This window comes from Larus michahellis, chromosome 24 (genome assembly GCF_964199755.1).
Source record: "Larus michahellis chromosome 24, bLarMic1.1, whole genome shotgun sequence".
NCBI classification, from domain to species: Eukaryota; Metazoa; Chordata; class Aves; order Charadriiformes; family Laridae; genus Larus; species Larus michahellis.
The window spans coordinates 2,628,261-2,652,903 of NC_133919.1; the positions used below are offsets into that span (position 1 = coordinate 2,628,261).

The window sequence follows — 24,643 nt, forward strand, 5'->3', positions numbered from 1 at the left end:
CCCCCCCCCGCTCTACTGGACACCCCGCCCGTCACTCACCGCTCAGGGCGGGTCTCAGCGGGCCGCTTGCTGCTCGCTGATTGGCTGCAGCCCGCCGCCGCGCGGCGCGGATTGGCCGTCTTATTCCCAGGCCGGCGCTTCGCCCCGCCCCCTCACACCTTCCCCCCCCCCCGCTCCGTCCCGCGCGATTGGCCGCCTCTCCTTCGGCGGTGATTGGTGGAGCGAGGAAGAGCGGCTCTGCGATTGGGTGGGCGGCGGGAGGGGGCGGGGCTGGCGGCGGCGGCGGCGACGACGGCGGCGGCGCGAGGGCGGCGGGAGCGGGACGGACCGCGGGGTTCTGTGGGGGCGGTGCCGGGACGGTGCCGGGTCTCCGGGGCCGCACCGCCGGGACCGGGCTCCTCAGGTAGGTTGAGGCCGCCCCGGGAGGCGGCGGGACCGGGAGGGGGTCGGTGCCCACCCGCTGCGGCGGCTCCTCTGGCGGGGCGGCGGGAGGCCGCGGCCTGCACCGGCGAGAGAGGGGCTGAGGCGGGCTCGGGCCGGGACGCCTGTGCCTCGGGGGCGGGAGGCGACAGCTCCGCAGCGGGTGTGCGGGCAGAGGGAGGCGGCGGAGGGTGCCCCGGTGCGGGTGGGGGCGGCTCGGCCCGGGTCCCCCCTCCCGGTCTGGGGCCTGGCTGCCGGTAACGCCCCTTCGCCCCCTCCGCCAGGTAGCGGCGATGGCGGCGGAGCGGGGTTACTGGAGCAGCCTGACTGCACTGCAGAAAGCTGCCCTGCTCCTGGGGGTCCCGGCCGGTGCCACCGTCCTCTACATCCTGTACCGCCGGTACCGGGAGAGCCGAGGTGGGTGTCGCAGCCCCCCCCCGGGGCGTCCCCAGACGCCCCCTGCCCCGTTCCCCAGCCTCCTCTCGCCTGTCCTCCCTTCCCCGGCCTCCCCTCGCCTTCCCCAGCGCTGGGGGAACACCCTGGGGGTTCTCAGAGCTGATGGGGGGACACGGGGGGGAGCTGCTGGAGCAGCTCTGAATGTCCCTCGCGCTGTTCGTAACCCCCCCGGGGGGGTTCTCGTCCCTCTCCTGGGGTGGGCAGACGTGGCCAGGGGGACCCGTCACCGTCCCGTCCCCCGCCCCCCGTCGCTTTCCCCGCAGAGGAGCGTCTGACCTTCGTGGGAGACGAGGAGCTGGAAATCGAGGTGCAAGTCCCCCGGGCGGCCGTGAAATCCATCATCGGCCGGAAAGGAGCCACCATCAAGAAGGTGAGGGACGCTGGAGGCCACCCGGCTCAGGGGGGTGACGGGGAGAGGCCGGGCTTACTGGGAGCCCCACTAAATGGCAGCCGGGGGCTGGTTTCGCCCCCCCCACACACAACCCTGTGCCCACAGCTACGGCAGGAGACGGGGGCTCGCATCAACGTGGAGAGAGAGGAGGAGGGCGAGGAGACGGCGCTGCTGATCTCGGGCTCCCCCAGCCAAGTCTGCCGGGCGAAAGCCGCCATCCACCAGATCGTGACGGAGAGCACCCCGGTGTCGGAGCAGCTCTGCGTGCCCCAGAGAGCCGTCGGCAGGATTATCGGTACCTCCACACCCCCCCTGGGGGAGGCAGGGGACAGCGAGGGGTGTCACCAATTTACCCGCTCCGTGTCCGTGGTGGCACAACTGCTGTCAAAAGCCCTGGCGGCGCGAGCCGCTCGGGTTCCCCGCGGGACGGAGGCCGGTTCCTGCACTGAACCGGCTCTGCCTCGGTTCCCCCGGGGCTCTGTCTCCCGTAGGCCGGGGGGGTGAGACGGTGCGGGGCATCTGCCGCAGCTCGGGGGCCAAAGTGCTCTGCGAGCGCGAAGCCGACGCCGGGCTGGCTCCCATCAGGGTCATCCAGCTCTCGGGGACGCAGAAGGAGGTGGCGGCCGCCAAGGTGAGCGGGAGGCCGCGGGGCGGGGGGGCGGCTCGGCCCCCCAGCCCAACCCTCTCCTCTTTCCCCCCACCCCCAAGAAACTCATCATGGAGAAGCTGATGGAAGAGGACGCCTTCCGCAAGGAGCTGGCGCAGTCAGCGGTGAAGCGGTGCCAGCGCAAGCAGCCCCTGGGCAGCCGGCGGGAGCTGGAGCCGCTCCCCGACGGGGCACCGGAGCCCAGGGAGGAGGACGGGGGCTCCTCCTGGGGGGAAGGCTCCCTCCTGGGCCAGGAGGAGGTGGAGGATGAGAGCGATGAGCTGGAGGAGCCGGCGGCAGGGCCTGACACCGCAGTGCCGAAATTTGAGGGTAAGGGAAGCGTTTGCCTCGTCCCCAGGGTGCAACGAGAAACTGCACTGAGTGGGGGGACGGGGGGACACATGCATTTACTCGGAGTGTCGGGAGCCGTTTTCACGGCGCTGGGTGCCCTGGTTTGAGCGACACAATGATTCGTTTCTCTTTCGGCAATTTGACTTTTCGGCGAGGTTTTCCTCTAATGCTTGGGGAAACCGTGGGGTTTTTTTTGGTTTTTTTGTTTTTGTTTTTTTTTTTTAGAAGGCTCTCGTTTTTGGATTTGCGAAAATATTTACTTCAGAGCCAGCTCTGGGCTTGCGGGTTTCAAGGTCTCGGCGTTTTCGAGCCTTGCCAGGTGCGGGGACGAGGAGGAACGAGACCCCGGGCGCTTGCCCCGTGCCGCCAAGGGGGTTATTTCATACCACGAATGGCACATTCCGTAGAAATTAGAACGTTTACAGAGGAGTTCTCTCCCTCTCGCTCCCTCGATGTCCTGAGAACCCCTTGCCCTGGTGCCAGACCCCGAGTATAATCCTCGTATATTTTATATTGATATCTGGGTCAATATTGGTTCTTTGGTATTATTAATGTTAATGATTTAGTATTACTCTAGTAAATCTGTTTATATTTCAACCCGAGGGTTTCCTTGGTTTTCCCTGTCCCCCTTCCCAGGGCAGGAGGGGTCATCTGGCTTTTGCCGGAGTCGTTTGTCCCAGGGATGGTCCGAGATGTGTCTCTGAGCGGGGATCGGGGCCGCAGGAGGCTGGGGGTCCCCTCGGCCGCCCCCTCTGGCTCTCACCGGGGCTCCCCCCCGGCTTCTCCCGCAGTTCCCAGCCCCGATTTCAGCTTCCAGGCGGACGAGCACCTGGAGGTTTACATCTCGGCCACGGAAAACCCCAACCACTTCTGGGTCCAGATCGTCGGCCACCGCAGCCTGCAGCTGGACAAGCTGACGGCAGAGATGGGCCAGTACTACCAGAGCTGCGGCCACGCGGTGAGACCCCCCGGGGCGCCGGCCCCGTTTTCCCCCCCCCCCCCCCCGCAGCGGGTCCCCTTGCCCGCCTGGGGATGTCACCCACCCTGTGTGTGTGTCCCCCCCCCCCCCGCCCCAGGCAGAGCTCTCGACCGTGCAGGCCGGGGACATCGTGGCCGCTCCCTACGCCGACGACGGCGAGTGGTACCGAGCCCGCGTCCTGGGCACGCTGGAGAACGGCAACTTTGACCTTCATTACGTGGATTTTGGGGACAACGGGGAGGCCCCCCGCGAGGCGCTGCGAGCCCTGCGGTGAGCGGGGGGTGTCACCTGGGGAGGCGGGGGACGACAACGGCGCCACGGTTTAATGTCCCCGGGTGGCGAGGGGTCGCGGCCGCCTCGACGGAGGGATTAGCCGGGGTAATTCGGTGTTTTGGTGAAGCAGTGGCGACGTGAAGAGATGGGGGAGTCGCCGGGGAGCCGGGGTGGTGGCCGAGGGGGGGCTGTCCTCGCCGAGAGAGCCATCGGCACACGGTGGCTTCCTCTCCGGCGTGACGGCCGGTTTCTCTCCCTGCCAGGAGCGATTTCCTGAGCCTGCCCTTCCAGGCCATCGAGTGCAGCCTGGCCGGGATCGTGCCCGTTGGTGAGCAGAGGGGGGTGTCCCCGGGACGGCGGGGGGCTGGATTCGCCCCCTCAGACGTCATCCCTTTCTAAACCGGGGCGGGGGGGGGGCTCCGCTCGCCGTTAACCCCCCTTGGCAGGGCCCGGCTGGGAAGAGGCAGCGCTGGACGCCTTCGACCGGCTCACCCACTGCGCCCAGTGGAAACCGCTGCTGGCAAAAATCTCCAGTTACGTCCAGTCCGGGCTCTGCCCGCGGCCCAACGTCCGGCTCTACGACGTCCGCCACGGAGAGGTGAGGCCCCCGCCGCACCCAAGGGACCCCCCCCCACCCCGCGCCGAGCCCCTTCGAACGCCCTCCCCGCTCCCCCCTCCTCCCCGGTGCTTCTCCGGCGCCGCCGGTTCCAGCCCCGTCTCCTTTCGGCGCAGAACCTGGACGTCGGCGCGGAGCTGGTGCGGCTGGGCTACGCCGTCCCCGCTCCCCAAGAGGAAGGGGCGGCGGGGGACAGCCCCCAAGAGCCCGCGGCGGAGCCCCCGGTGAGCAGACACGGCCCCGGAGCGGGCGCCTCGTCCTCCTGCCCCGTTTCCCCGGGGGTAGCCAGCCCCGGTGTGGCCCGGGGTATGGTTAACCCGGCTCTTCCCGGTGCAGGGGAACGGCACCGGCGCCTCCCTGGAGCCCCCTGTGTCGGAGCCACGGAAAAGTCCCGCCGAGACCCCCCCGGCCTGCATCGATCTCGGGGGTAAGGCCCCTGTGCCAGGAATGCGACTGGTTACACCGGTAACGTGCTGCCGTAGGGGACGGCAGCCGGGCCCCCGGGGCTGGTTGCCTCGGGAGCTGCGGGACCGCGTTCCCTGAACCGGCTCTACCGGAGTACCGGGGCTCTCCCTGACCCCCCGTTCTGCGCAGGTGCCGGTGATGGCGGTGGGGATGGTGGCAGCAGTGGTGGGACGGTGAGCAGCACCCCGTGAGCCCCCGCCGGGATCCGGTGCCCGTCTCCATCCCGGTTTGACTCCAATGGTTACCGGCGCTTTTTCTGTCTTAACGGCCACGCTGGCCGCAGGGCCACGTCCCCTCCCCGGGATAACCGGGGCTCTGCTTGGTTGGAGGGGGCCAAGGGGTGGCGATGGCGGTGCCACCGTTACCGGTCGGATCTCCGGGAGCTGCCGGTCCCGGTCGCCGGTTCCCCTCGGATTGTTTTTGCCCCAGCCTGGTTCCGCGGCGAGGGGAAAGCACCACGTTGGTGCCCTGATTCAATAAAATTGAATGTTTTGGAGCTCCTTGTCCCCTCCCTGCCCCAAAGGGGCCGCAGCCCCGGTTACCGGGAGCCAGGGCCGCCCCGGTTACCGGCAGCCAGGGCTCCCACGCTCCCCGGGATCTGCCCTTCCCCACGCAGGGAATTACCCCTGGCTCCGGGGGGGGGGGGGTTCCCAGCTCCTGTGTTCCTGAGGGTGGTGGTGGGGTGTCGGTGAACTGGGACCAGTCAGGGGAGAACTGGGACCAGCGGGAGCCCCCGGTTTGTGAGGGCGAGGGGGGGTGTCCCTCGTCCCGGGGGAAAGCGGGAGCTGCCATGATGGGGTACGCTTCCCGGGGCGGGGGAAGGGCGGCCCGGGGGCCACCAGGGGGGGCTCTGGGCTACCGCGGGGGGAGGGTGTCCCAACCGGGAGCACCGGGCGCAGGCGCGCGGCGGGCAGCCCCCGGTGGGGTCCTTGGGCACCGGTGGTACCCTCCTGCGCAGGCGCGCGGCGGGCGGCCCCAGCGGCGCCCTTCTGCGCAAGCGCAGTGGGGTCCTTGGGCGCAGGCGCGCGGCGGGCAGCCCTGCGGGGTCCTCGGGCGGCGCCGGCGGCGGGACGCGGGCGGCCATGTTGGGCCGGGGGGCGGCGGGGGGCTGCGGCCTCCTGCTGCGGGCGGCGAGCCGGGCCCTCAGCCTCAGCCACAGCCGGGTGAGGGCCGAAGTGGGGGGGCACGGGGTGTGCGGGGGGGCTGCCGGGGCACCTGGGGCCGCGTTTGGGCGCTGGGGGGGGCGGGTACGGGGGTGACCGTGAGGGGAGCGGGGGCGGCGGGAGCGCTTGGCGGGAGGCTGTTGGGTGCTGGGGAGCGGGGGGGCAGCGTGGGGGTGTTGGGGGCAACGCGGGGTCTGGTGGGGGGTGTATGGGGCGTAGGGAGCGTTTATTAAGGTGGGGGGGGGGATGTTGGGGGTGACGGAGGGGACAGCCACCGTGTCCCCGTGGGAGGGGCGGCTCCGGTGTCGGACGGGGAGAGCTGGAGTGACCGGGGGCGGGGGGTGGGGGGGTGGGTGTGTTTTCCTCTCGCCTCGGTCTCTTCTTCCCGGGAAGGAGGGGGATTTCCCGGCGCCGGGTCGCTGGGCCCTGGGCTCACCCGCCGTGTCCCGGGCAGGGGACGGTGGTGGTGGAGCGGTGGTGGCAGGTCCCGCTCAGCAAGGAGGGACGGCAGCCCCGCCTGCACCCCCGGAGGCACCGCATCTATCGGCTGGTGGAGGACACCAAGCACCTGCCCAAGGGGGAGCTGGAGCTGATCCTCACCCAGTCGGTGGAGAGTACGTTCCTTTTCACCGGCGTTTGCTCTCCCGCGGTCGCAAGAGTTAATTCGCTTTCTGTCCCGTTTTGCCCTCGCCCGCGTCCGGGAGAGGCAAGTTCCCCCTCTCCGGTCCCGTTTCCGTTGAGCCGGTGGTGGCAGGGATTCGTCCCTCGGGCTGCGGGGTGATTGAGGGTTGCAGAGCCCTGAGACCAATAATTTTGTGGCATTTTGGGCTTCTTTTTTCAAACCTCCTTCAGAACCTCCAAGCTGCTGCCTGCGGAGCAGGGGGGGCGGGCCAAGCAGCGGATCTCCAGCCTCGCTAACATCACCTCCGTTCTCGCCCTTCTCCCCGCAGATTTGGGGAACCGCGGAGACGTGGTCAGCGTGAAGAAACATGTGGGTCGTAACAAGCTCCTGCCCCAGGGCCTGGCCGTCTACGCCTCGCCGGAGAACAGGAAGATGTTTGAGGAGGAGAAGAAGGTGAGTCGGTGTGAAAGGGCCGCTCCCAGCCCGGCCAGGGCGGTTTTATCCCGTCCGCACTTGGAAATCAGAATTCAAAGCGTCGGTTTCTCTGTGGGATCGTCCTCATCTCCTTCCACCACGTCTGTGGTGGAAACCATGTTTGTGGTTTCGTGGGGAGAGATCTGCTTGATTGCCGGAGAAATACGGTCGCGGGATCTCGCTGAGCTGTAGGTGTTGCCCGAATCGTCTTGGCTTATTTCAAGTGCTGCGTCATTTAGATAATATCGAGCTTAACCAACACCTGAGTCTTCCATCCCAGCCCCTCTTGTTAATGAATTCCTTTGCGGAGCGCCGAAGGGTTTGCGATGGCGGGCGAGCCCTCCGGGCCTCTGCCGGCACGCGGCGGCGCTGAACCTTCCTTTCATTTCTCCTCCTCCGTCCTCTTTTTCCCTGCAGCTGCGCCAGGAAGGGAAGCTGGAGGTGCTCCAAACCCAGAGCGGGGAGAAGGTGAGCGCAGGGGCACCAGCGAGTCCAGAGCTGTTCCAGAGAAATCCCTGAGTCCTGGAAAGCGCAAAACCTTGGCCGGGCGCCGGGAAGCTTCTCCCTCCGGCTGCGGCTGGAGCGGGAGCTGCCTACGCCTGTGTCTGTGTGTGCGCGTTCCCCGGGGCTGGGCTGAGGGCGGGGGCACCCCCGAACCCCTCCCGTTGCTCCCCGCCGCTCCCCGACGCCTCCCTCTCCGCCGTTACAGACCATCCGCTTCCTCAAGAGCTGCCGCCTCGAGGTGGGCATGAAAAACAACGTCAAGTGGGAGCTGAACAACGAAATCGTGGCTCGTCACTTCCTCAAAAACGTGAGTGCCTGGAGCCGGCTCCGTGTCGGTGCCAGGAGCCCTTTACCAGTGCCGGGAGCTCCCGCGTGCGAGTGGAACGGCAGGAGTCAGCCGTGGGGACCTGAATCCCAGGGAATGTGTCACCGAAGGCATTTGAGGAGGCGGCGGTGCGGCCGTGGCTGGCTCGGGGCTCAGCTGGGGCACGTGCCCGGAGCAGCTCAGCAGCGGGTTTAAGACTTTAAAGGGATTAATGAAGGAAGGTGATAAATCAGGGGATGAGGCCGCGGTCCCTCCCGTGGCCCGGCGCTGTGGGGCTGGGCAGCTCTGCCTCACTGTGCTGGGGGTCCCGCTCAGGGGCTGGGGAGCCGGGGGGGGCGCTCACTGCGGGCTGCCCCCCCTCCCCTGCCTTCATCCCCAGCCTCCTTTTCTCTCTCAGCTGCGGGTTTTCGTCCCTCCCCACGCGCTGAAGCTGCCGGAGGAGCCCATCACCCGCTGGGGCGAGTACTGGTGCGACGTGACGGTGAGCGAGTGGCCCTTCGGTGTCCCCCCCTCCGTCCCTGGCATGGCCCCCCCCTGCCCCATCCCTCTGCGTCCCCTCTCCCGCGAAGCCTGTCCCCACCTCCCGCGGGGGTGCCGCGCCGGCTGCTTCGCCCACGTCCCGCACTGGGGAAACCCAGAGCTGCCCCGGCAGGGCCCGTTCTCTGTCTCAGGGTGTGAGGAACAGAAATATTATTTTTTTTTAAAATAAATAACCAACAACAACTGCCCCCCCCGCCCCTCGCCATCGCCGCGCCCCAGATAGAGCCGGGCCTCCCCTCGCCGTCACCGTTCAGCCTTTGTCCTTCCTGGTCCCTCCAGGGACCGAAGCCGGCGCCGCATCCATGTCATCGCCGCCGGTGCCTCGCTCCTTCCCGGGCTGTGCCCGATTCCCGCAGCCCGTAGGGAGGGGAAGGGGCGAGGGTGCCCCCCCCCCCCCAACTTTCCCCCCACTTCCCACCTTCCCCCCGCGTCTCCCCGAGCTCGGATCCCGCCGGGGGTTTGGGGCTGGAGCTGCCTGGGGGGAGAGAAGGGGGAGCAGCCACAAGCTGGAGCCCCGCAGCCGCTCCCCGGTCCCTGGGGGGTGTGGGGTGATGCCGGGGGGGCTCAGGGCGGGGGGTGTGTGTGTTTTCCTCCCCCCGTGACCCCCCTCCTGTGCTGCAGGTGAACGGGCTGGAGACGGTGCGGGTGCCCATGTCGGTGGTGAAGTTCCTGCGGCCCAAGACCAAGCGGTACAAGCACTGGCTGGCGCAGCAGCAGGCCCAGCTGGCGGCACGCAGGGAGGGGCTGCTCTGAGCCTGGTGCGGGGGGGGGGGCCACCGACACCCCCCACCCCCCCCCGGGACCCTCAACACCCCACCTGGGACCCCGATGTATGCCCAGCGCCAGTGCGGTACCCAGGAACGGGTTTGGGGGCTGTCCCCAGAACGGACTTGGGGGGCTCCCCCTGGGGCTGGCCTGTCACGGGGAGGGGGGGGGGGCTGTTCCTGTGTGGCCCCCCCCCCCCCCCGCCCTGGCTACACTGAATAAAGGGCTCGGTGTGGTTCACAGCGTGGTGGGGGTCCCCTCCTGGGGTGGGGTGTGTTGGAGGGGGGGTGTGTCTGGCTGCCCGGGGCCTCCCAGTTTACACCCCCCCCCCCCCCGCCATGGCACCTTCTTCCACCCCCCCCCCGGCATTGGTGACACCACAGTGGCACCGGGGGGGGGGGGGGGGGTGAGGGGGGGGTTCACTGCCTGTTATTGGAGTGAGACTCCCCCCCCCAACGCCCCACCTCCACCTGGATCCAGCAGCTCCGTCTGCATAAAGTACCCTGGGGGTGGGGGGCAGAGGGGGGAGCGGGAGGCTGGGACAACCCCCCCCCACCCCCCCCCGGTGCCCACCCCTCGGCCATGGGGACCCCCCGCTGCCCCCCCCCCCCCCCCCGCAACAAACTCCAGGACATCGGCCGGTCGCTGAAGCAGCAGCTCCCTGGAAGTGGGGGGGGGGCGGCAGAGGGGCGGGGGGGGGGGGGGGGGCAGGGGGTGTTGGGGATAAAGGGGCTGGTTTTGTGCAGTTTCCTGTGATGGAAAATGGGTAAATTTTTTTAATTAAGGTGGTTTTGTGCAGTTCCTTGGGGGGGGGGCGGGGGGAGTCCCACCTGAGGAAGCACCACAGCAGCAGCTGGGGCTTGGGGGGGGTGGGGGGACATGACACTGTCACCCGTGGGTCACCCCACACCGGACCCCCCCAGTGCCCCCCCCCTGTCCAGCACTGTGGGACGTCGCTCAGAGCCACCACGGGGGGAGTCACCGCTACCCTCCCCCCGTGTGATTGTGTCCCGGGGGGGGTCGTGCTCCCCCCGTGGGTTCGTGTCGCGGCCCCCCCCCATCCCACGGCACCGGTGGGGGGGGACGGACGGACACGTAACGGTTGCGGCGACGCCATCTTGGCTGCGCCCGGAGCGGCCCGTCGCCATGGCAACGGGGGGGGCTGTCGTGTGACACCCGGGGGGGGGGGGGTGACACCCGGGGGGGTGTGTGACACGGGGGGGGCGACACGGGAGGGGGTGACACGGGGGGGTTGTGTGTGTGTGTGTGTGTGTGACACAGGGGGGCTGTGACACCGGGGGTGCGGGGCTGTGTCCCGGGGGGGAGGGGGGGCTGTGATGGAGGGGGGGGGGGGGTCGGGATGTGCCCGTGTCCCCCCGGGAGGGGGGGGGACGCTCCGTGGCCGTGGGTCCGTTTCCGTGGTCCCGCCGCGCCGCCGCCGCTCAGCACCGGGGACAGCGCCCGGCGGGAGGCGGGGGGGGGTGGACGCGGGGACTTCCCGCCCCCCCCCCCCCAACTCCCGTGAGCGCGGACACGGACACGCGTGCGCGCCCCCGCACCCCCGGGGCCAGGCGGGGCCCGTAGCCGGTCCCGGTGCCCGGTTCACAATCCCGGTCCCCGATTGCCGGTGCGCGGTGCCGATCCCCGGTTGCCAATCCCGGTTGCCGGTCCCCGGTTGCCGTAGCCCGGTCCCGGTAGCGGGTCGGCGGTCCCGGTGCCGCTCTGACATCAGCGCCGGGCGGGGCGGGGCGGGGCGGCCCCGACCGGGGAAGAAAAGCGGCGAGTAGGATCGGGCCCTCCGGGAGCCGGTGCCGGTGGCGGGGCGCAGCGGGCGCGGGGCTCCGCCGCCGCCGGGGCTCTCGGGGAGCGCGGCCGTTGCGGCCGCCATGGGCCGGGCCGGGCGCTGAGACCCCACCCCCCCCGCCCCCCGGTACCGGGGCCGGGGCAAACCCCCCCCCTCCCCTCGGGGGACACCGGGGCGGCGAACGGGCGGTACCGGCGGGCCGGGCGCTGACGGCGGCCGCCGGGATTCGGGATCCGCCGTACGGGAGGCCCCATCGGGAAACCGCCGGGACCCACCGGGAGCGCCGGGAGCGCCGCCCCCCGGGCAGAGCTGCCCCCGCCCCGCCGCGCCCCGTCCCCGGAGCCGAGCCGAGCCCCGGGGCCGCCTCGTCCTTTGTGTGCGCCGCGGCCGGGCCGGCACCGGGCACCGGGCGGCCGCCGGCGGCAGCCGAACGCGGGCGGCGGGAGCGGCCCCGGCCAACGGCCCCGGCGATAGCGGGAGCCGCAGCCAGCGGCGGGAGCGGCCCCGGGGCCCGGCCCCCCCCCGGCGGCCCCATGAAGGAGCCCGACGCCATCAAACTCTTCGTGGGGCAGATCCCGCGGCACCTGGAGGAGAAGGACCTGAAGCCCATCTTCGAGCAGTTCGGGAAGATCTACGAGCTCACCGTCATCAAGGACAAGTACACCGGCATGCACAAAGGTACGGCACCGGGCACCGGCCCCGGCCCCGGGAACCGGCACTGGCGATCGGTACCGGGCACCGGCCCCGGGCGGCGGCACTGGCGATCGGTACCGGCCACGGGAGATGGGTACCGGCCACTGGGGATCGGTACCGGGGACCGGGCATCAGGCAAAACCACAGCCCCGGGGAAACGGGGACCGAGAGCCTGGCACGGCCCCCCCGGCCCCGGGACTCAGGCGCAGCCCCGGGAACCGGGAGCTGGGTACAGCCGCAGGCCCCGGGGAGGACCGCCCCCCCCCCCCCCACGCCGGCCACCGGGAACGGCCCCCAGTCCCGGGCACGGGAACCGGGAACAGCCCCATCATCTCCCCCCCCTCGCGCCCCGGGTGCAGCCGGTGCCGGTGGTGCGGTTGTGCCGGTGGAGGCCGTGGGTGGGGGGTGTCGGGGGGGTGTTGTTGGGGGGGGGGGGGTGTTGCGTGGGTGCCCGGCGCTGGGTGTCGTGTGGGTGGGTGTTTGCGGCGCTGGGTGACGGTGGGGGGGGGGGGGGGGGGGGGCTGGGGCTGTGACGGCAGAGGGGGGAGCAGGGGGTGCTGGGGGGGGGCGGTGCGGTGGGGGGGGGGGAGCTGGCCCGGTGGGGGGGGTGCGGTGGTGACACGGCTGTGCTGCCCATGGGGAGGGGGGGGGTCGGGTCTGTCCAAGGCAGGGACCCCCCGTCCCCCGGCAGCGGGGGGGCCCTGGAGCCCCCAGTTCCCCCCACCCCGTCTCTGGCTGAGCCCTGGGACAGGCCGGGACGGGGGGGGGCGGGGGGGGGGGCCGGGGCGGGCGCAGGCCCGAGGCGGGGGTGATGGGCACCCTGAGGGTGGAACTGGCGGGGGGGGGGGGGGCGCAGCGGGAGGGGGGTCTAGGGCTGCTGGTCCGTGATGCCCCAGACCCCCCGGTCTGGGGGGGGGGGGTCACTGTGTGTGTCCCCCCCCCCAGCTGAGGCTGCCCCAGGCCTGGGGACCTCGGGGACCCATCCCTGTCCCCGGCCTGGGCCTGGGGGGGGGGGTCCCCGGGGTGGCACCGCCTCGAAACATGGGGTCTGGATGCTATGGGGGGGGGGGGTGTCTGGGTGCTATGGGGTGGGTGTCTGGGTGCTATAGGGGGCCATGGACTGTGAGACCTATGGGGGGGGTCCTCGATGCGATAGGGTGGGGGTCTTGATGCTATAGGGGACCACGGGTCCTGTGGGGGGGGGGGGTCTGGGTGCTGTGGGGGGGGGGGGGGAGCCCATGGGCTCTGGGTGCTATGGCGGGGGGGGGGGGGGGTGTCTGGATGTATATGGGGCCAAGGGCTGTGGGTGCTATAGGGGCTCTGGCTGCCAGAGGACGTGGGGTCCAGGTGCCATATGGGCTCTGGGTGCTATATGGGGCCGGGGGTTCTGGGTGCCATAGGGGGCCTGGGTGCCCTATGGGACCGTGGGGGGGGGGGGGGGGGGGGTCCTGCTCCCCCCCCCCCCCCCCCCCCCCCAAAATACATCCCATTTCTCCCCAGGATGCGCCTTCCTGACCTACTGCGCCCGCGAGTCAGCCCTGAAGGCGCAGAGCGCCCTGCACGAGCAGAAAACCCTCCCGGGGGTGAGTGGGGACCCCCCCCGACACTCCCACACACCCCCCCACCCACGCCACCCCCCCCCGGCCATAACCCCCCCCCAACACCCCCTAACACCACCTCCATCCCCCGCCCCGGCAGGACCCAGGAGGGTTCTGGGCCCTCACCTTTGTGGGGGGGGCACACACAACCCACCCCACACACCCCCCCCCCTCCCTCAACGAACATCTGCGGGGGGGGGGGGGGTGTTATAAATAGCGGGTGGGTGCCACGTCGCCTGGCAACGCTAACGAAGGCCTGGCGCTAACGAAGGCCTGGCGCTAATGAAGCGTTGCCAGGCGGGCACCGGGCAGCTGAGCTAACAAAGCCGGGGGGGGGGGGTAAACCCAGGCCTCCGGGTGCCCCCCACCCCCCCCCCCATTGCAGCCGGGGGGTGGGGGGGGTGGGTATCACGGCACCCAGCTCCCCCCCCCCCCCCCCCAAATCCCCCCATCGTAGGTGCTGGGGGATGCGGGTGGCCGGGGCCCGGGGGGGGCGGGGGGGGGGTGGTTGGGGGTCTCGGGGGGAGGGGGGGGATGGGGGGGGGGTTGGGGGGGGTCGGTCCCCCCCCCCCCACCCCCCCCACCCCCGGGGCTGCGCGTGTCCCGCCGGCCTCTGGGGAGATTTGGCTTCGCCGGGATAATCCGGGGATTTGGGGGCCGTAAATCCCCGGGGGGGGATTTGCCGGGGCGGGGGGGGGGGGGTTGGGGGGGGGGGGTTGTGTGGAATCGGAGGGGGGGGTGGGGTGGGGGGATTAGGGGCGGCACCGCCCTGACAGCTGCCCCCGCCCCCCCCCCCGCACCGGGATGGGCTGCACCCCCCCACCACCCCCCCCCCACCCCGCACCCCCCGGCCTTGGAGGCTGATCCCGGCCCCGTGGGGGATTAGGGGGGGATTAGTGCCCCCCCCGGGGGGGGGACACACACATTTCCAGCACCATCTGGGGCGGGGGGTTGAGCCACCTTCGCTTTCGGCGGGGGAAAGGGGCCGCCTGGGGTCAGCTGGGGCTGAGACCGCCCCCCCCCCGCAGTCCCCCCCCCGCCATGGGGCACGGAGACACACACACACCCCCCTCCTCCGCCCCCCAGCATCCCCCCGACCCCTCCCCCATCTCGTCCCCATCGCGGTGGCGGGGGGGGAGCGGCGGGGTGACGGCAGATCTGGGGGTCCCCCCCTTCCCCTTCCCCGGCCCCCCCCCCCCCCCCCCCCAATCTCCATTCCCCCCCCCCCATCCCCGTCATTGTTTATAGCGAGCGCTGATGATGTCAGCGGCGTTGCCTGGCAACGGGGATGGGTAAATTGGGGATGAGTAGGCGGTTGCCATGGAGCATATTCTGCCGTTGCCATGGTTACCGGGCATCTGCGCCCTCCCCCCCCCGGCCCCCCCCCCCCCCCCCCCCCGGTCTCTGGGGGTTACGGGGCTGGAGGGGGGGCTCATCTCCCCCTAATTAACGGGGGCGGGGGGGGGCTCATTAGCGCGTCTTTGGGGCCCCTCAGGCCCCCCCCCAGCGGCGGCGGCCGTGGTACCCGTTGCCGGGTAACGGGATGCAGGGCCGGGGTTGCCATGGCGACGGGAGCATCTTTGGGGTGCGGGGAGGTTGGGGGGGGGGGGGGAGGAAGGGGGATGGTTTGGGGGGTGGATCCCTGCACCTACGGGGTTGGGGGGGGGCCCGGCCGGACGCCTGGGTTCCCGCGGTGGGGTGGGGGGGGGTGGGGGGAATGGGGTGCCGGATGCCTGGGTCCCCCTGGTGTGTGTTGGGGGGGGGGGCTGTGTCCCCATCCCCTCCCTCTGTCCCCCCCCCCCCCAGATGAACCGGCCCATCCAGGTGAAGCCGGCGGACAGTGAGAGCCGAGGAGGTACCGGCATCCCAACACCCCCCCCACCCCCCCCGCCCCCCACCATGGCCCTGTCCCTAACCCCTGTGTCCCCAACCCACCCCCGTGCCCCCCCCCCGCTCCAGACCCACCCCACGTCCCCCCTCCATCCCCCCAGGTCCATCCCCAGCCCCTCCCCAGGGCTGGTGTCAGCCGGGTTTGGTGTCCCCAACGCAGGGGTCTGTCCCCAGGGTGGGGTGTCCCCCTCTCCGGGGGTGTCCCCACCTCTGTACCCGCCCCCTCACCATGTCCCCATCCCCGCAGGGTCCCAGCCCGGGGCGGGGGGGGGGTGTCCCCATCTCCGGAGGGTCCCAGCCCATCGAGGTGTCCCCATAGCCCCATCCCGGGGGTCTCATCCCATCACGGTGTCCCCGGCGGGGGGGAGGGGGGTGTCCCATCACGGAGTGTGTGTGTTTGTGGGGGGGTCCCCACCCCGCTGTCCCCGTGCCACCCCGCTGTCCCCGCAGAGGACCGCAAGCTCTTCGTGGGGATGCTGAGCAAGCAGCAGGCGGACGAGGACGTGCGGAAGATGTTCGAGCCCTTCGGCACCATCGACGAGTGCACGGTGCTGCGCGGCCCCGACGGCACCAGCAAAGGTGGGGGGGGTGGGGTGGGGGGGGTGGCACCCCCCCAGGTCTGCGGTGGGGTGGGGCGGGTCTCAGAGGTCCCTGAGGGTTCCGTGGGGTGGGGAGGAGCTGGGATCTGTGGGGCAGGGGTGCGAACTGGGGGAGGGGGGACGCGGTGGGGCATGGGGTAGGGATGGGGTTAAGAGGGGCCATGGAGGCGGGGGGGGGGGGGAGTGGAGAAGGTTCAAGGGGGGGCACAGGGCAGGGAGGTGTTGGGAGGGGGGGTCCGAGGGGTTCCAGAGAACATGGAGGGGGCTCAGGGCACCCCACACCGTGGCCCTTGTCCCCATCCCCAGGTGCCCAGCTCAGGGGTCCTGGGTGCCATGGAAGGGGAGAGGGTGATGGTCCCCAAGGCGGGGGGGGCGGTTCCCTTGTGGGAGGTGGGTGGCTCCCCCCCGCCCCCCATCCTGGTCCTGACCCGTTGTCCCCAGGCTGTGCCTTCGTCAAGTTCCAGAGCCACGCGGAGGCCCAGGCTGCCATCGCCGCCCTCCACGGGAGCCGCACCCTGCCGGTGAGACAGCCACCATTGTCCCCACCATCGTCCCCGTTACCATCCCCACCATCCCTGTCACCACCATCATTGTTACCAACATCTCCATCATCCCTGTTACCACCATCACCCCAACCAGCATCATCACCATCACCCTCACCGTCACCCCAACCATCATCCCCACCATCCCTGTCACCACCATCACCCCAACCATCACCCCAATCATCATCCCCACCATCCCTGTCACCACCATCACCCCAACCATCATCCCCACCATCACCCCCACCATCCCTGTCACCACCGTCATTCCCACCGTCCCTGTCACCACCATCACCCCCACCGTCATCCCCACCGTCCCTGTCACCACCGTCACCCCCACCATCATCCCCACCATCCCTGTCACCATCATCACCCTCACCGTCACCCCAACCATCATCCCCACCATCCCTGTCACCACCATCACCCTCACCATCATCCCCATCATTGTCACCGTCACCATCCCCACCCTGTTGCACCCTGGGGGTCCCAGCAGCCCAGCGCGGGTGGCCACCCGTCCACACCCCCCCACTGCCCCCCCGGGTGACAGCTTGGCACGATGTCCCCTCGCAGGGCGCCTCCTCCAGCCTGGTGGTGAAGTTTGCGGACACGGAGAAGGAGCGGGGCCTGCGGCGGATGCAGCAGGTTGCCAGCCAGCTGGGCATGTTCAGCCCCATCGCCCTCCAGTTCGGGGCCTACAGCGCCTACACGCAGGCGGTAGGGTGGGCTCGGGGCACCGGCGGGGGGGGCATGGGTGGGGGTGTTGGACCCCCCGTGGTCCAGGATGAGCTTGTTGGGGTGATGGGTGGCTGGTGGTGGACTCCGGGAGATGATGAACCTCCCTTGAGCGTGGATGGGATGTTGGACGTTGGGTGATGGACGCTGGGAGATGACGAACCTCCCTTGGGCGTGGATGGGATGTTGGGTGATGGACGCCGGGAGATGACGAACCTCCCTTGGGCGTGGATGGGATGTTGGGTGATGGACGCCGGGAGATGACGAACCTCCCTTGAGCGTGGACGGGATGTTGGACGTTGGGTGATGGACACTGGGAGATGACAAACCTCCCTTGAGTGTGGATGGGATGTTGGGTGATGGATGCCGGGAGATGATGAACCTCCCTTGAGCGTGGATGGGACGTTGGGTGATGGGTGTTGGGGTGATGGCTGCCGGGAGATGATGAACCACCCTTGAGCGTGGGTGGAATGTTGGGTGATGGACACCGGGAGATGACGAACCTCCCTTGAGTGTGGATGGGACGTTGGGTGATGGATGCTGGGAGATGACGAACCTCCCTTGAGCATGGATGGGACATTGGGTGATGGCTGCCGGGAGATGACGAACCTCCCTTGAGCGTGGATGGGACGTTGGGTGATGGATGCCGGGAGATGACGAACCTCCCTTGAGCATGGATGGGACATTGGGTGATGGCTGCCGGGAGATGACGAACCTCCCTTGAGCGTGGATGGGACGTTGGGTGATGGCTGCCGGGAGATGATGAACTCCCTTGAGCGTGGATGGGATGTTGGGTGATGGACGCTGGGAGATGACAGAGCCTGGGGTCCAGAATGGGGTCTTGGGGTGACAGTGGGAGGATGATGGACCCCAGAACCCAGGGTGGGGGCATCATGTGGTAGGCACGGGGAGATGCTGGACCCCGTGCTCCAGGGTAGGGTCACCGGGTGATGGATGCTGGGGTCCAGGATGGGACACTGGGGTGACAGCCATGGTACCATGGGGGTGTCCCTCATTGTGGGGGTGGGGGTGGGGGCCACACTGCTCCGGGAGGGGACCCTGGTGGCCGGTGCCCGGTGCCAGGTGCTGTCCCCGCAGCTGATGCAGCAGCAGGCGGCCCTGGTGGCCGCCCACTCGGCCTACCTCAGCCCCATGGCCACCATGGCCGTCCAGATGCAGCACATGGGCACAGTCAACCCCAACGGGCTCATCGCCACCCCCCTGCCCCCCTCCTCAGGTAGGGGGCACCTGGCGTGGGGGGATGGGGACACGGGACACGAGGGATGGGGGACACGAGGGATGGGGGACACGAGGGATGGGGGACACGAGGGATGGGGGACACGAGGGATGGGATACCAGGGATGGGGGACACCAGGGATGGGGACATGGGATACGGGGGACACCAAGGATGTCCTGGGATGTCCAGGAATTTGGGACTTGGTGGGTTGGGACTGGCAGATGGGGCACCCAGGGATGGGGACATGAGAGTGTCACCGGGGGTGAAGCCATTGGGACATCAGGATGGGGACAACAGGAATGGGGATGGGGGGGACACACGGTGCGGGGGGGGAGGCATGGGAACCCAGGGAGATGAGGGGACATCATCAGGGCTGGGGACACTGGAGGGTGCTGGGAGATGGGGCCACCCAGGGGTGGGGACCTGGGGGTGACACCGGCGGATGGGGACACCCGGGGAGGGGACAGGGCCGTGGGGGTGGCACCACAGCTGGAAACACCTGGATTAGGGCCCCATGGAGGGACGGGGCCGCCGCCTGGGGTCGGGGGCGGGGGGGGAAAGGGAGGGTGAGGAGGTGCCCCGGGGGCAGGGGGGGGTGACGCGGGTGTCCCCGCAGGAACCAGCACGCCGCCGGCCATGGCCGCCACGCCGGTGCCCGCCATCGCCGCCCCGCTGAGCGTCAACGGCTACAGCCCGGTGCCAGCGCAGCCCGCGGGACCCCCCGCCCCCGAGGCCGTCTACGCCGGCGGGGTCCCCCCCTTCCCAGGTGCCCACCGACCCCCCTCCCCACCGCGGCCTCGCCGCGCCCCCCCAGGTCCCGTTCCCCCCCCCCAGCCCCTAACCGCCCCCTCTCCCCCCAGCCCAGAGCCCCGCCGCCCCCGGGGACCCCCTGCAGCAAGCCTACGCCGGCATGCAGCACTACACAGGTCTGCCAACGGGGGGGCTGGGGGGCGCTGGGGGGCACTGGGAGGCACTGGGAGGCACTGGGAGGGCATTGCATGGCACTGGGGGACACTGGGGGACACTGGGGGACACTGGGAGGCACTGGGAGGGCATTGCATGGCACTGGGGGGCACTGGGGGACACTGGGAGGCACTGGGAGGGCATTGCATGGCACTGGGGGGCACTGGGAGGCACTGGGAGGCACTGGGAGGGCATTGCATGGCACTGGGGGACACTGGGGGGCACTGGGAGTGCATTGCATGGCACTGGGGGACACTGGAAGGCACTGGGAGGCACTGGGAGGGCATTGCATGGCACTGGGGGACACTGGGAGGCACTGGGAGGGCATTGCATGGCACTGGGGGACACTGGGAGGCACTGGGAGGGCATTGCATGGCACTGGGGGACACTGGGAGGCACTGGGAGGCACTGGGAGGGCATTGCATGGCACTGGGGGACACTGGGGGACACTGGGGGACACTGGGAGGCACTGGGAGGCACTGGGAGGGCATTGCATGGCACTGGGGGACACTGGGGGACACTGGGAGGGCATTGCATGGCACTGGGGGACACTGGGGGACACTGGGGGACACTGGGAGGCACTGGGAGGGCATTGCATGGCACTGGGCGGCACTGGGGGGCACTGGGAGGCACTGGGAGGGCATTGCATGGCACTGGGGGGCACTGGGAGGCACTGGGTGGCACTGGGAGGGCATTGCATGGCACTGGGCGGCACTGGGGGGGGACTTAGAGGGGCATTGCATGGTACTGGGAGGAACTGGGAGGGCATTGTATGGCACTGGGAGGCACTGGGAGGGCATTGCATGGCACTGGGGGGCACTGGGGGGGCTGGGGGGCACTGCATGGCCCTGGGGGGCACTGGGGGGGGACTTAGGGGGGCATTGCATGGTACTGGGAGGCACTGGGAGGAACTGGGAGGGCATTGCATGGCACTAGGGGGCACGGGGGGGCACTGGGGGGGCTGGGGGGCACTGCATGGCACTGGGGGGCACTGGGAGGAACTGGGAGGGCATTGCATGGCACTGGGGGGGGCTGGGGGGCACTGCATGGCACTGGGGGGGGACTTAGGGGGGCATTGCATGGTACTGGGGGGCACTGGGAGGAACTGGGAGGGCATTGCATGGCACTGGGGGGCACTGGGGGGGGCTGGGGGGCACTGCATGGCCCTGGGTGGCACAAGGCGGGGGACTTAGAGGGGCATTGCATGGTACTGGGAGGCACTGGGAGGAACTGGGAGGGCATTGCATGGCACTGGGGGGCACTGGGAGGAACTGGGAGGGCATTGCATGGCACTGGGGGGGACTGGGGGGCACTGCATGGCCCTGGGGGGCACTGGGGGGGGACTTAGGGGGGCATTGCATGGTACTGGGGGGCACTGGGAGGAACTGGGAGGGCATTGCATGGCACTGGGGGGCACTGGGAAGGGTCTGGGGGATGCCCGTGCCCCCCCCTCCCAATGCTGGGCTGACCCCGTGTCCGTTCCCCCCCCCCCGCAGCCGCCTACCCGGCAGCCTACGGGCTGGTGAGCCCGGCCTTCGCCCCCCCGGGGCCCCTGCTCGCCCCCCCGCCCCCCCCCAGCAGCAGCAGCGCGAAGGTGAGAGCACCCCGGGGACCCCCCCCCCCCCCGCAAGGGGACACCCCCCACCCCACTCCCCCCCCAGGGTGCGGGGCTCTGGGTGCCGCAGGGGACTTGGGGGGGGGATGGAGGAGCCCGGGGAGGGGGGTGGGGTGGTGTGTGTTGGGGTGCCACCCCCCACCCCCCCCCATAACTGAGGTTTGGGGGTGTCTCGGGGGGGGGGGGGGGGGTCGGGGCTGAGGGTGCCCATGGGGATGTGGGCGCAGGGCAGGGTCTGGGGGTGGCTGGGGGGGGGGGATGTCATCGGGATCCCTGTGAGTGCATGGGGGGGGAGGGGGGGGCCGGGGGTGTGGGGAGGTGGGGGGGGGGGCGGGTGGCCGGTGTCCCCCCCCCCCCCCCCCCCCCCAGCCCCGTGCCCGCTGTGACGCCGCTCCCTCCGCAGGCCCCGAGGGCTGTAACATCTTCATCTACCACCTGCCCCAGGAGTTCGCCGACACCGAGATCCTGCAGATGTTCCTGCCCTTCGGCAACGTCATCTCCGCCAAGGTCTTCGTGGACCGCGCCACCAACCAGAGCAAGTGCTTCGGTAGGGCCACCACCCCCCCCACCCCACCCCACCCCACCCCACCCCAGGGACACCACGGGCAGGGCTTGGGGACATCGTGGCCAGAGACAACCCAGGCGGGGTCACCGTGGTCAGGGACATCACGGCCAGGGCTTGGGGACACCGTGGCTGGGGACACCGTGGCCAGGGACACGATGGCCAGGGAATGGGGACGTCATGGCCAGAGACAACCCAGGCAGGGACACTGTGGCCAGGGCCTGAGGACACCATGGCCGGGGCTTGGAGACACCATGACCGGAGACACCATGACCAGGGACACCATGGCCAGGACTTGGGGACACCATGGCCAGGGATACCATGTCTAGGGACACCATGGCCAGGGCATGGGGACACTGGAGCCAGAGACACCATGACCAGGGCCACCATGGGCAGGGCTTGGGGACATCGTGGCCAGAGACAACCCAGGCGGGGTCACCATGGTCAGGGACATCACAGCCAGGGCTTGGGGACACCGTGGCCAGGGACACGATGGCCAGGGAATGGGGACGTCATGGCCAGAGACAACCCAGGCAGGGACACTGTGGCCAGGGCCTGAGGACACCATGGCCGGGGCTTGGAGACACCATGACCAGGGACACCATGGCCAGGGATACCATGTCTAGGGACACCATGGCCAGGGCATGGGGACACTGGAGCCAGGGACACCATGACCAGGGCCACCATGGCCAGGGCTTGGGGACATCATGGCCAGAGACAACCCAGGTGGGGTCACCATGGTCAGGGACATCACAGCCAGGGTGGGGACACCGTGGCCAGGGACACGATGGCCAGGGAATGGGGACGTCATGGCCAGAGACAACCCAGGCAGGGACACTGTGGCCAGGGCCTGAGGACACTATGGCCGGGGCTTGGAGACACCATGACCAGGGACACCATGGCCAGGGATACCATGTCTAGGGACACCATGGCCAGGGCATGGGGATATTGGAGCCAGGGACACCATGACCAGGGACTCCACGGGCAGGGCTTGGGGACATCATGGCCAGAGACAACCCAGGCAGGGACACCGTGGTCAGGGACATTGCGGCCAGGGCTTGGGGACACCGTGGCCGGGGACACCCTAGCCAGGGACAGCATGGCCAGGGCATGGGGACACTGGAGCCAGAGACACCATGACCAGGGCCACCATGGGCAGGGCTTGGGGACATCGTGGCCAGAGACAACCCAGGCGGGGTCACCATGGTCAGGGACATCCACAGCCAGGGCTTGGGGATACCGTGGCAGGGACACGATGGCAGGAATGGGGACATCATGGCCAGAGACAACCCAGGCAGGGACACCGTGGCCAGGGCCTGGGACACCATGGCCGGGGCTTGGAGACACCATGACCAGGGACACCATGGCCAGGGATACCATGTCTAGGGACACCATGGCCAGGCATGGGGACATTGGAGCCAGGGACACCATGACCAGGGACTCCACGGGCAGGGCTTGGGGACATCATGGCCAGAGACAACCCAGGCAGGGACACCGTGGTCAGGGACATTGCGGCCAGGGCTTGGGGACACCGTGGCCGGGGACACCCTGGCCAGGGACAGCATGGCCAGGGCATGGGGACACTGGAGCCAGAGACACCATGACCAGGGCCACCATGGGCAGGGCTTGGGGCATCATGGCCAGAGACAACCCAGGCGGGGTCACCATGGTCAGGGACATCACAGCCAGGGCTTGGGGACACCGTGGCCAGGGACACGATGGCCAGGGAATGGGGACATCATGGCCAGAGACAACCTGGCCAGGGCCACCATGGCCAGGGCTTGGGGACACCATGGCCAGGTAATGGGGACATCATGGCCAGAGACAACCCCGGCAGGGACACCATGTCCAGGGCATGGGGACACTGGAGCCAGGGACACCATGACCAGGGACACCATGGCCAGAGACAACCTAGCCAGGGACACCGTGGCCAGGGCCTGGGGACACTGTAGCCAGGGCATGGGGACACCATGACCAGGAGAACCATGGGCAGGGCTTGGGGACACCGTGGCCAGGGACACGATGGCCAGGGAATGGGGACATCATGGCCAGAGACAACCAGGCAGGGCCACCATGGCCAGGGCTTGGGGACTCCATGGTTGGGGACACCATGGTTGGGGACACATGGACCAGGGCATTGGACACCATGGCCAGGGACACCATGACCAGGGACACCATGGCCAGGGCTTGGGGACACCACAGCCAGGGACACCATGGCCGGGGACACGATGGTCAAGGCATGGGGACATCATGGCCAGGGCCACCATGACCAGGCTTGGGGGTCACCATGGCCAGGGCCACCATGGCTAGGGCTTGGAGACACTGTGGCCAGGGCCACCCTGGCCGGGGACACCATGACGAGGGCTTGGGGACACCATGTCCAGGGACATGATGGGGCAGGGCACGGGGACATCATGGCCAGGGACACTACATGACACCGTCACCAGGGCATGGGGACACCACGCCAGGTGCCACCTTGCCCCGTGGCAGAGCTTCCCCCCCCCCCCCCCCCCAAAAGGCTGGTGGGGCAGGGAAGGGTGGTGGCCACCCCCGTCCCCAGCGTCCCCCCGCTGTCCCCGCTGTCCCCACACAGGCTTCGTGAGCTTTGACAACCCGGCCAGCGCCCAGGCGGCCATTCAGGCCATGAACGGCTTCAGATCGGCATGAAGCGCCTCAAGGTGCAGCTCAAGCGGCCCAAAGACGCCAACCGGCCCTACTGAGCCCGGTGAGCCCCCCCCGCCACGACCCCCCCACCCCCACCCCCCCCTCCCCCCCCCCCAGCTCTGCTTAATGTCCCCCGTCTTCCCCCCACCCAGGTCCGGAGGCTCTGGAGCAGCACCTTTGGGTGCCCCCCCCCATTGCAGAGCAGCGTCCCGTGTCCCCCCCCCCGCCCCCCCCAACCCCAGCGGTGCCCGCAGGGGGCTCGGTCCTGCCGGGGGGGGGGACACAGACCCCCACATGCTCAGGAAGGATGGACCCCCCCCCTCCAGGACCGATCCGGACCCCCCCGCAGGGCTGGGTGGGCCTTGGGTGCCAGCACCCCCCCCCAGCACCCGGGTCCAATCTGCCCTGGCGGGGGGGCGGGGGGGGCACCCACCCCACCCCCCCCTCCACGACCCCCCGCTCCCCGCAGGGCCCTGCCCCCCCCCACCCCCACCCCCCCCGGGGGGGACCCTGCTTGGAGCTTTTTTCTCACCAAACAGGACCAAAACCAGCTCCAAGCCGGGGACGGGGGGGGGGTCCCACCGAGGTTGGGGGGGGGGACATGCCCGCAGTTGGGGGTACCAGCCCCGGCACCGCCACCACCCCCCCCCCCCAGCTCCCCTGCGTGGCCGTGCCAGGGCGCAGCGGACCCTCTCCCCGACACACTCTGCCACCCCGCTTCGCCCCCCCACCCAACCCCCCAACCTGCCTCAGTTTC

The 24,643-nt window shown here is 69.9% G+C and overlaps 3 protein-coding genes across 6 annotated transcripts; all 3 read left to right on the plus strand.

The window, feature by feature from the left end:
• The first annotated feature begins 278 nt into the window (after window positions 1-278).
• TDRKH (tudor and KH domain containing) lies at window positions 279-5,093 on the plus strand. 4 transcript variants are annotated; one of them, XM_074566638.1, is made up of 13 exons: window positions 279-403; window positions 705-837; window positions 1,140-1,246; window positions 1,373-1,562; window positions 1,759-1,898; window positions 1,976-2,243; window positions 3,056-3,222; window positions 3,341-3,513; window positions 3,780-3,844; window positions 3,963-4,114; window positions 4,249-4,356; window positions 4,469-4,597; window positions 4,727-5,093. In XM_074566638.1, exons 2-13 carry the CDS (start codon window positions 714-716, stop codon window positions 4,772-4,774), a joined length of 1,671 nt encoding a protein of 556 aa, XP_074422739.1. In that variant the 5' UTR covers window positions 279-403; window positions 705-713; the 3' UTR covers window positions 4,775-5,093. The 4 variants fall into 4 exon arrangements, with proteins under 4 accessions (XP_074422739.1, XP_074422741.1, XP_074422740.1 ...); XM_074566640.1 differs by having other exon boundaries at window positions 282-403; window positions 4,469-4,559; XM_074566639.1 differs by having other exon boundaries at window positions 282-403; window positions 3,362-3,513.
• Window positions 5,094-5,601: 508 nt separating this feature from the next.
• Window positions 5,602-9,048, plus strand: MRPL9 (mitochondrial ribosomal protein L9). The gene is made up of 7 exons (XM_074566736.1): window positions 5,602-5,760; window positions 6,215-6,374; window positions 6,711-6,835; window positions 7,274-7,324; window positions 7,566-7,667; window positions 8,083-8,166; window positions 8,847-9,048. The coding sequence occupies exons 1-7, from the start codon at window positions 5,680-5,682 to the stop codon at window positions 8,976-8,978; spliced, it is 735 nt and encodes a 244-aa protein (XP_074422837.1). The 5' UTR covers window positions 5,602-5,679; the 3' UTR covers window positions 8,979-9,048.
• Window positions 9,049-10,696: 1,648 nt separating this feature from the next.
• On the plus strand, window positions 10,697-23,942 carry LOC141734650 (CUGBP Elav-like family member 3). The gene is given in 14 exon segments (XM_074566685.1): window positions 10,697-11,472; window positions 12,988-13,070; window positions 14,892-14,940; window positions 15,426-15,554; window positions 16,016-16,095; window positions 16,684-16,827; window positions 17,944-18,082; window positions 18,699-18,848; window positions 18,943-19,008; window positions 20,542-20,603; window positions 20,606-20,639; window positions 21,064-21,207; window positions 23,816-23,875; window positions 23,878-23,942. Coding segments are annotated over 14 exon segments (1,350 nt in total). The 5' UTR covers window positions 10,697-11,327.
• The last annotated feature ends 701 nt before the right edge of the window (window positions 23,943-24,643 follow it).

What these genes read in the sequence shown, in the direction of transcription:
- TDRKH (XM_074566638.1), top strand. Translation starts at nt 714, where the DNA reads ATGGCGGCGGAGCGGGGTTACTGGAGCAGCCTGACTGCACTGCAGAAA. An exon ending in CCGGTACCGGGAGAGCCGAG is followed by an intron (nt 838 to 1,139) that starts GTGGGTGTCGCA and finishes CTTTCCCCGCAG; the next exon opens with AGGAGCGTCTGACCTTCGTG. An exon ending in AGCCCGCGGCGGAGCCCCCG is followed by an intron (nt 4,357 to 4,468) that starts GTGAGCAGACAC and finishes TTCCCGGTGCAG; the next exon opens with GGGAACGGCACCGGCGCCTC.
- MRPL9 (XM_074566736.1), top strand. Translation starts at nt 5,680, where the DNA reads ATGTTGGGCCGGGGGGCGGCGGGGGGCTGCGGCCTCCTGCTGCGGGCG. An exon ending in CCTCACCCAGTCGGTGGAGA is followed by an intron (nt 6,375 to 6,710) that starts GTACGTTCCTTT and finishes TTCTCCCCGCAG; the next exon opens with ATTTGGGGAACCGCGGAGAC. An exon ending in AGTACTGGTGCGACGTGACG is followed by an intron (nt 8,167 to 8,846) that starts GTGAGCGAGTGG and finishes CCTGTGCTGCAG; the next exon opens with GTGAACGGGCTGGAGACGGT.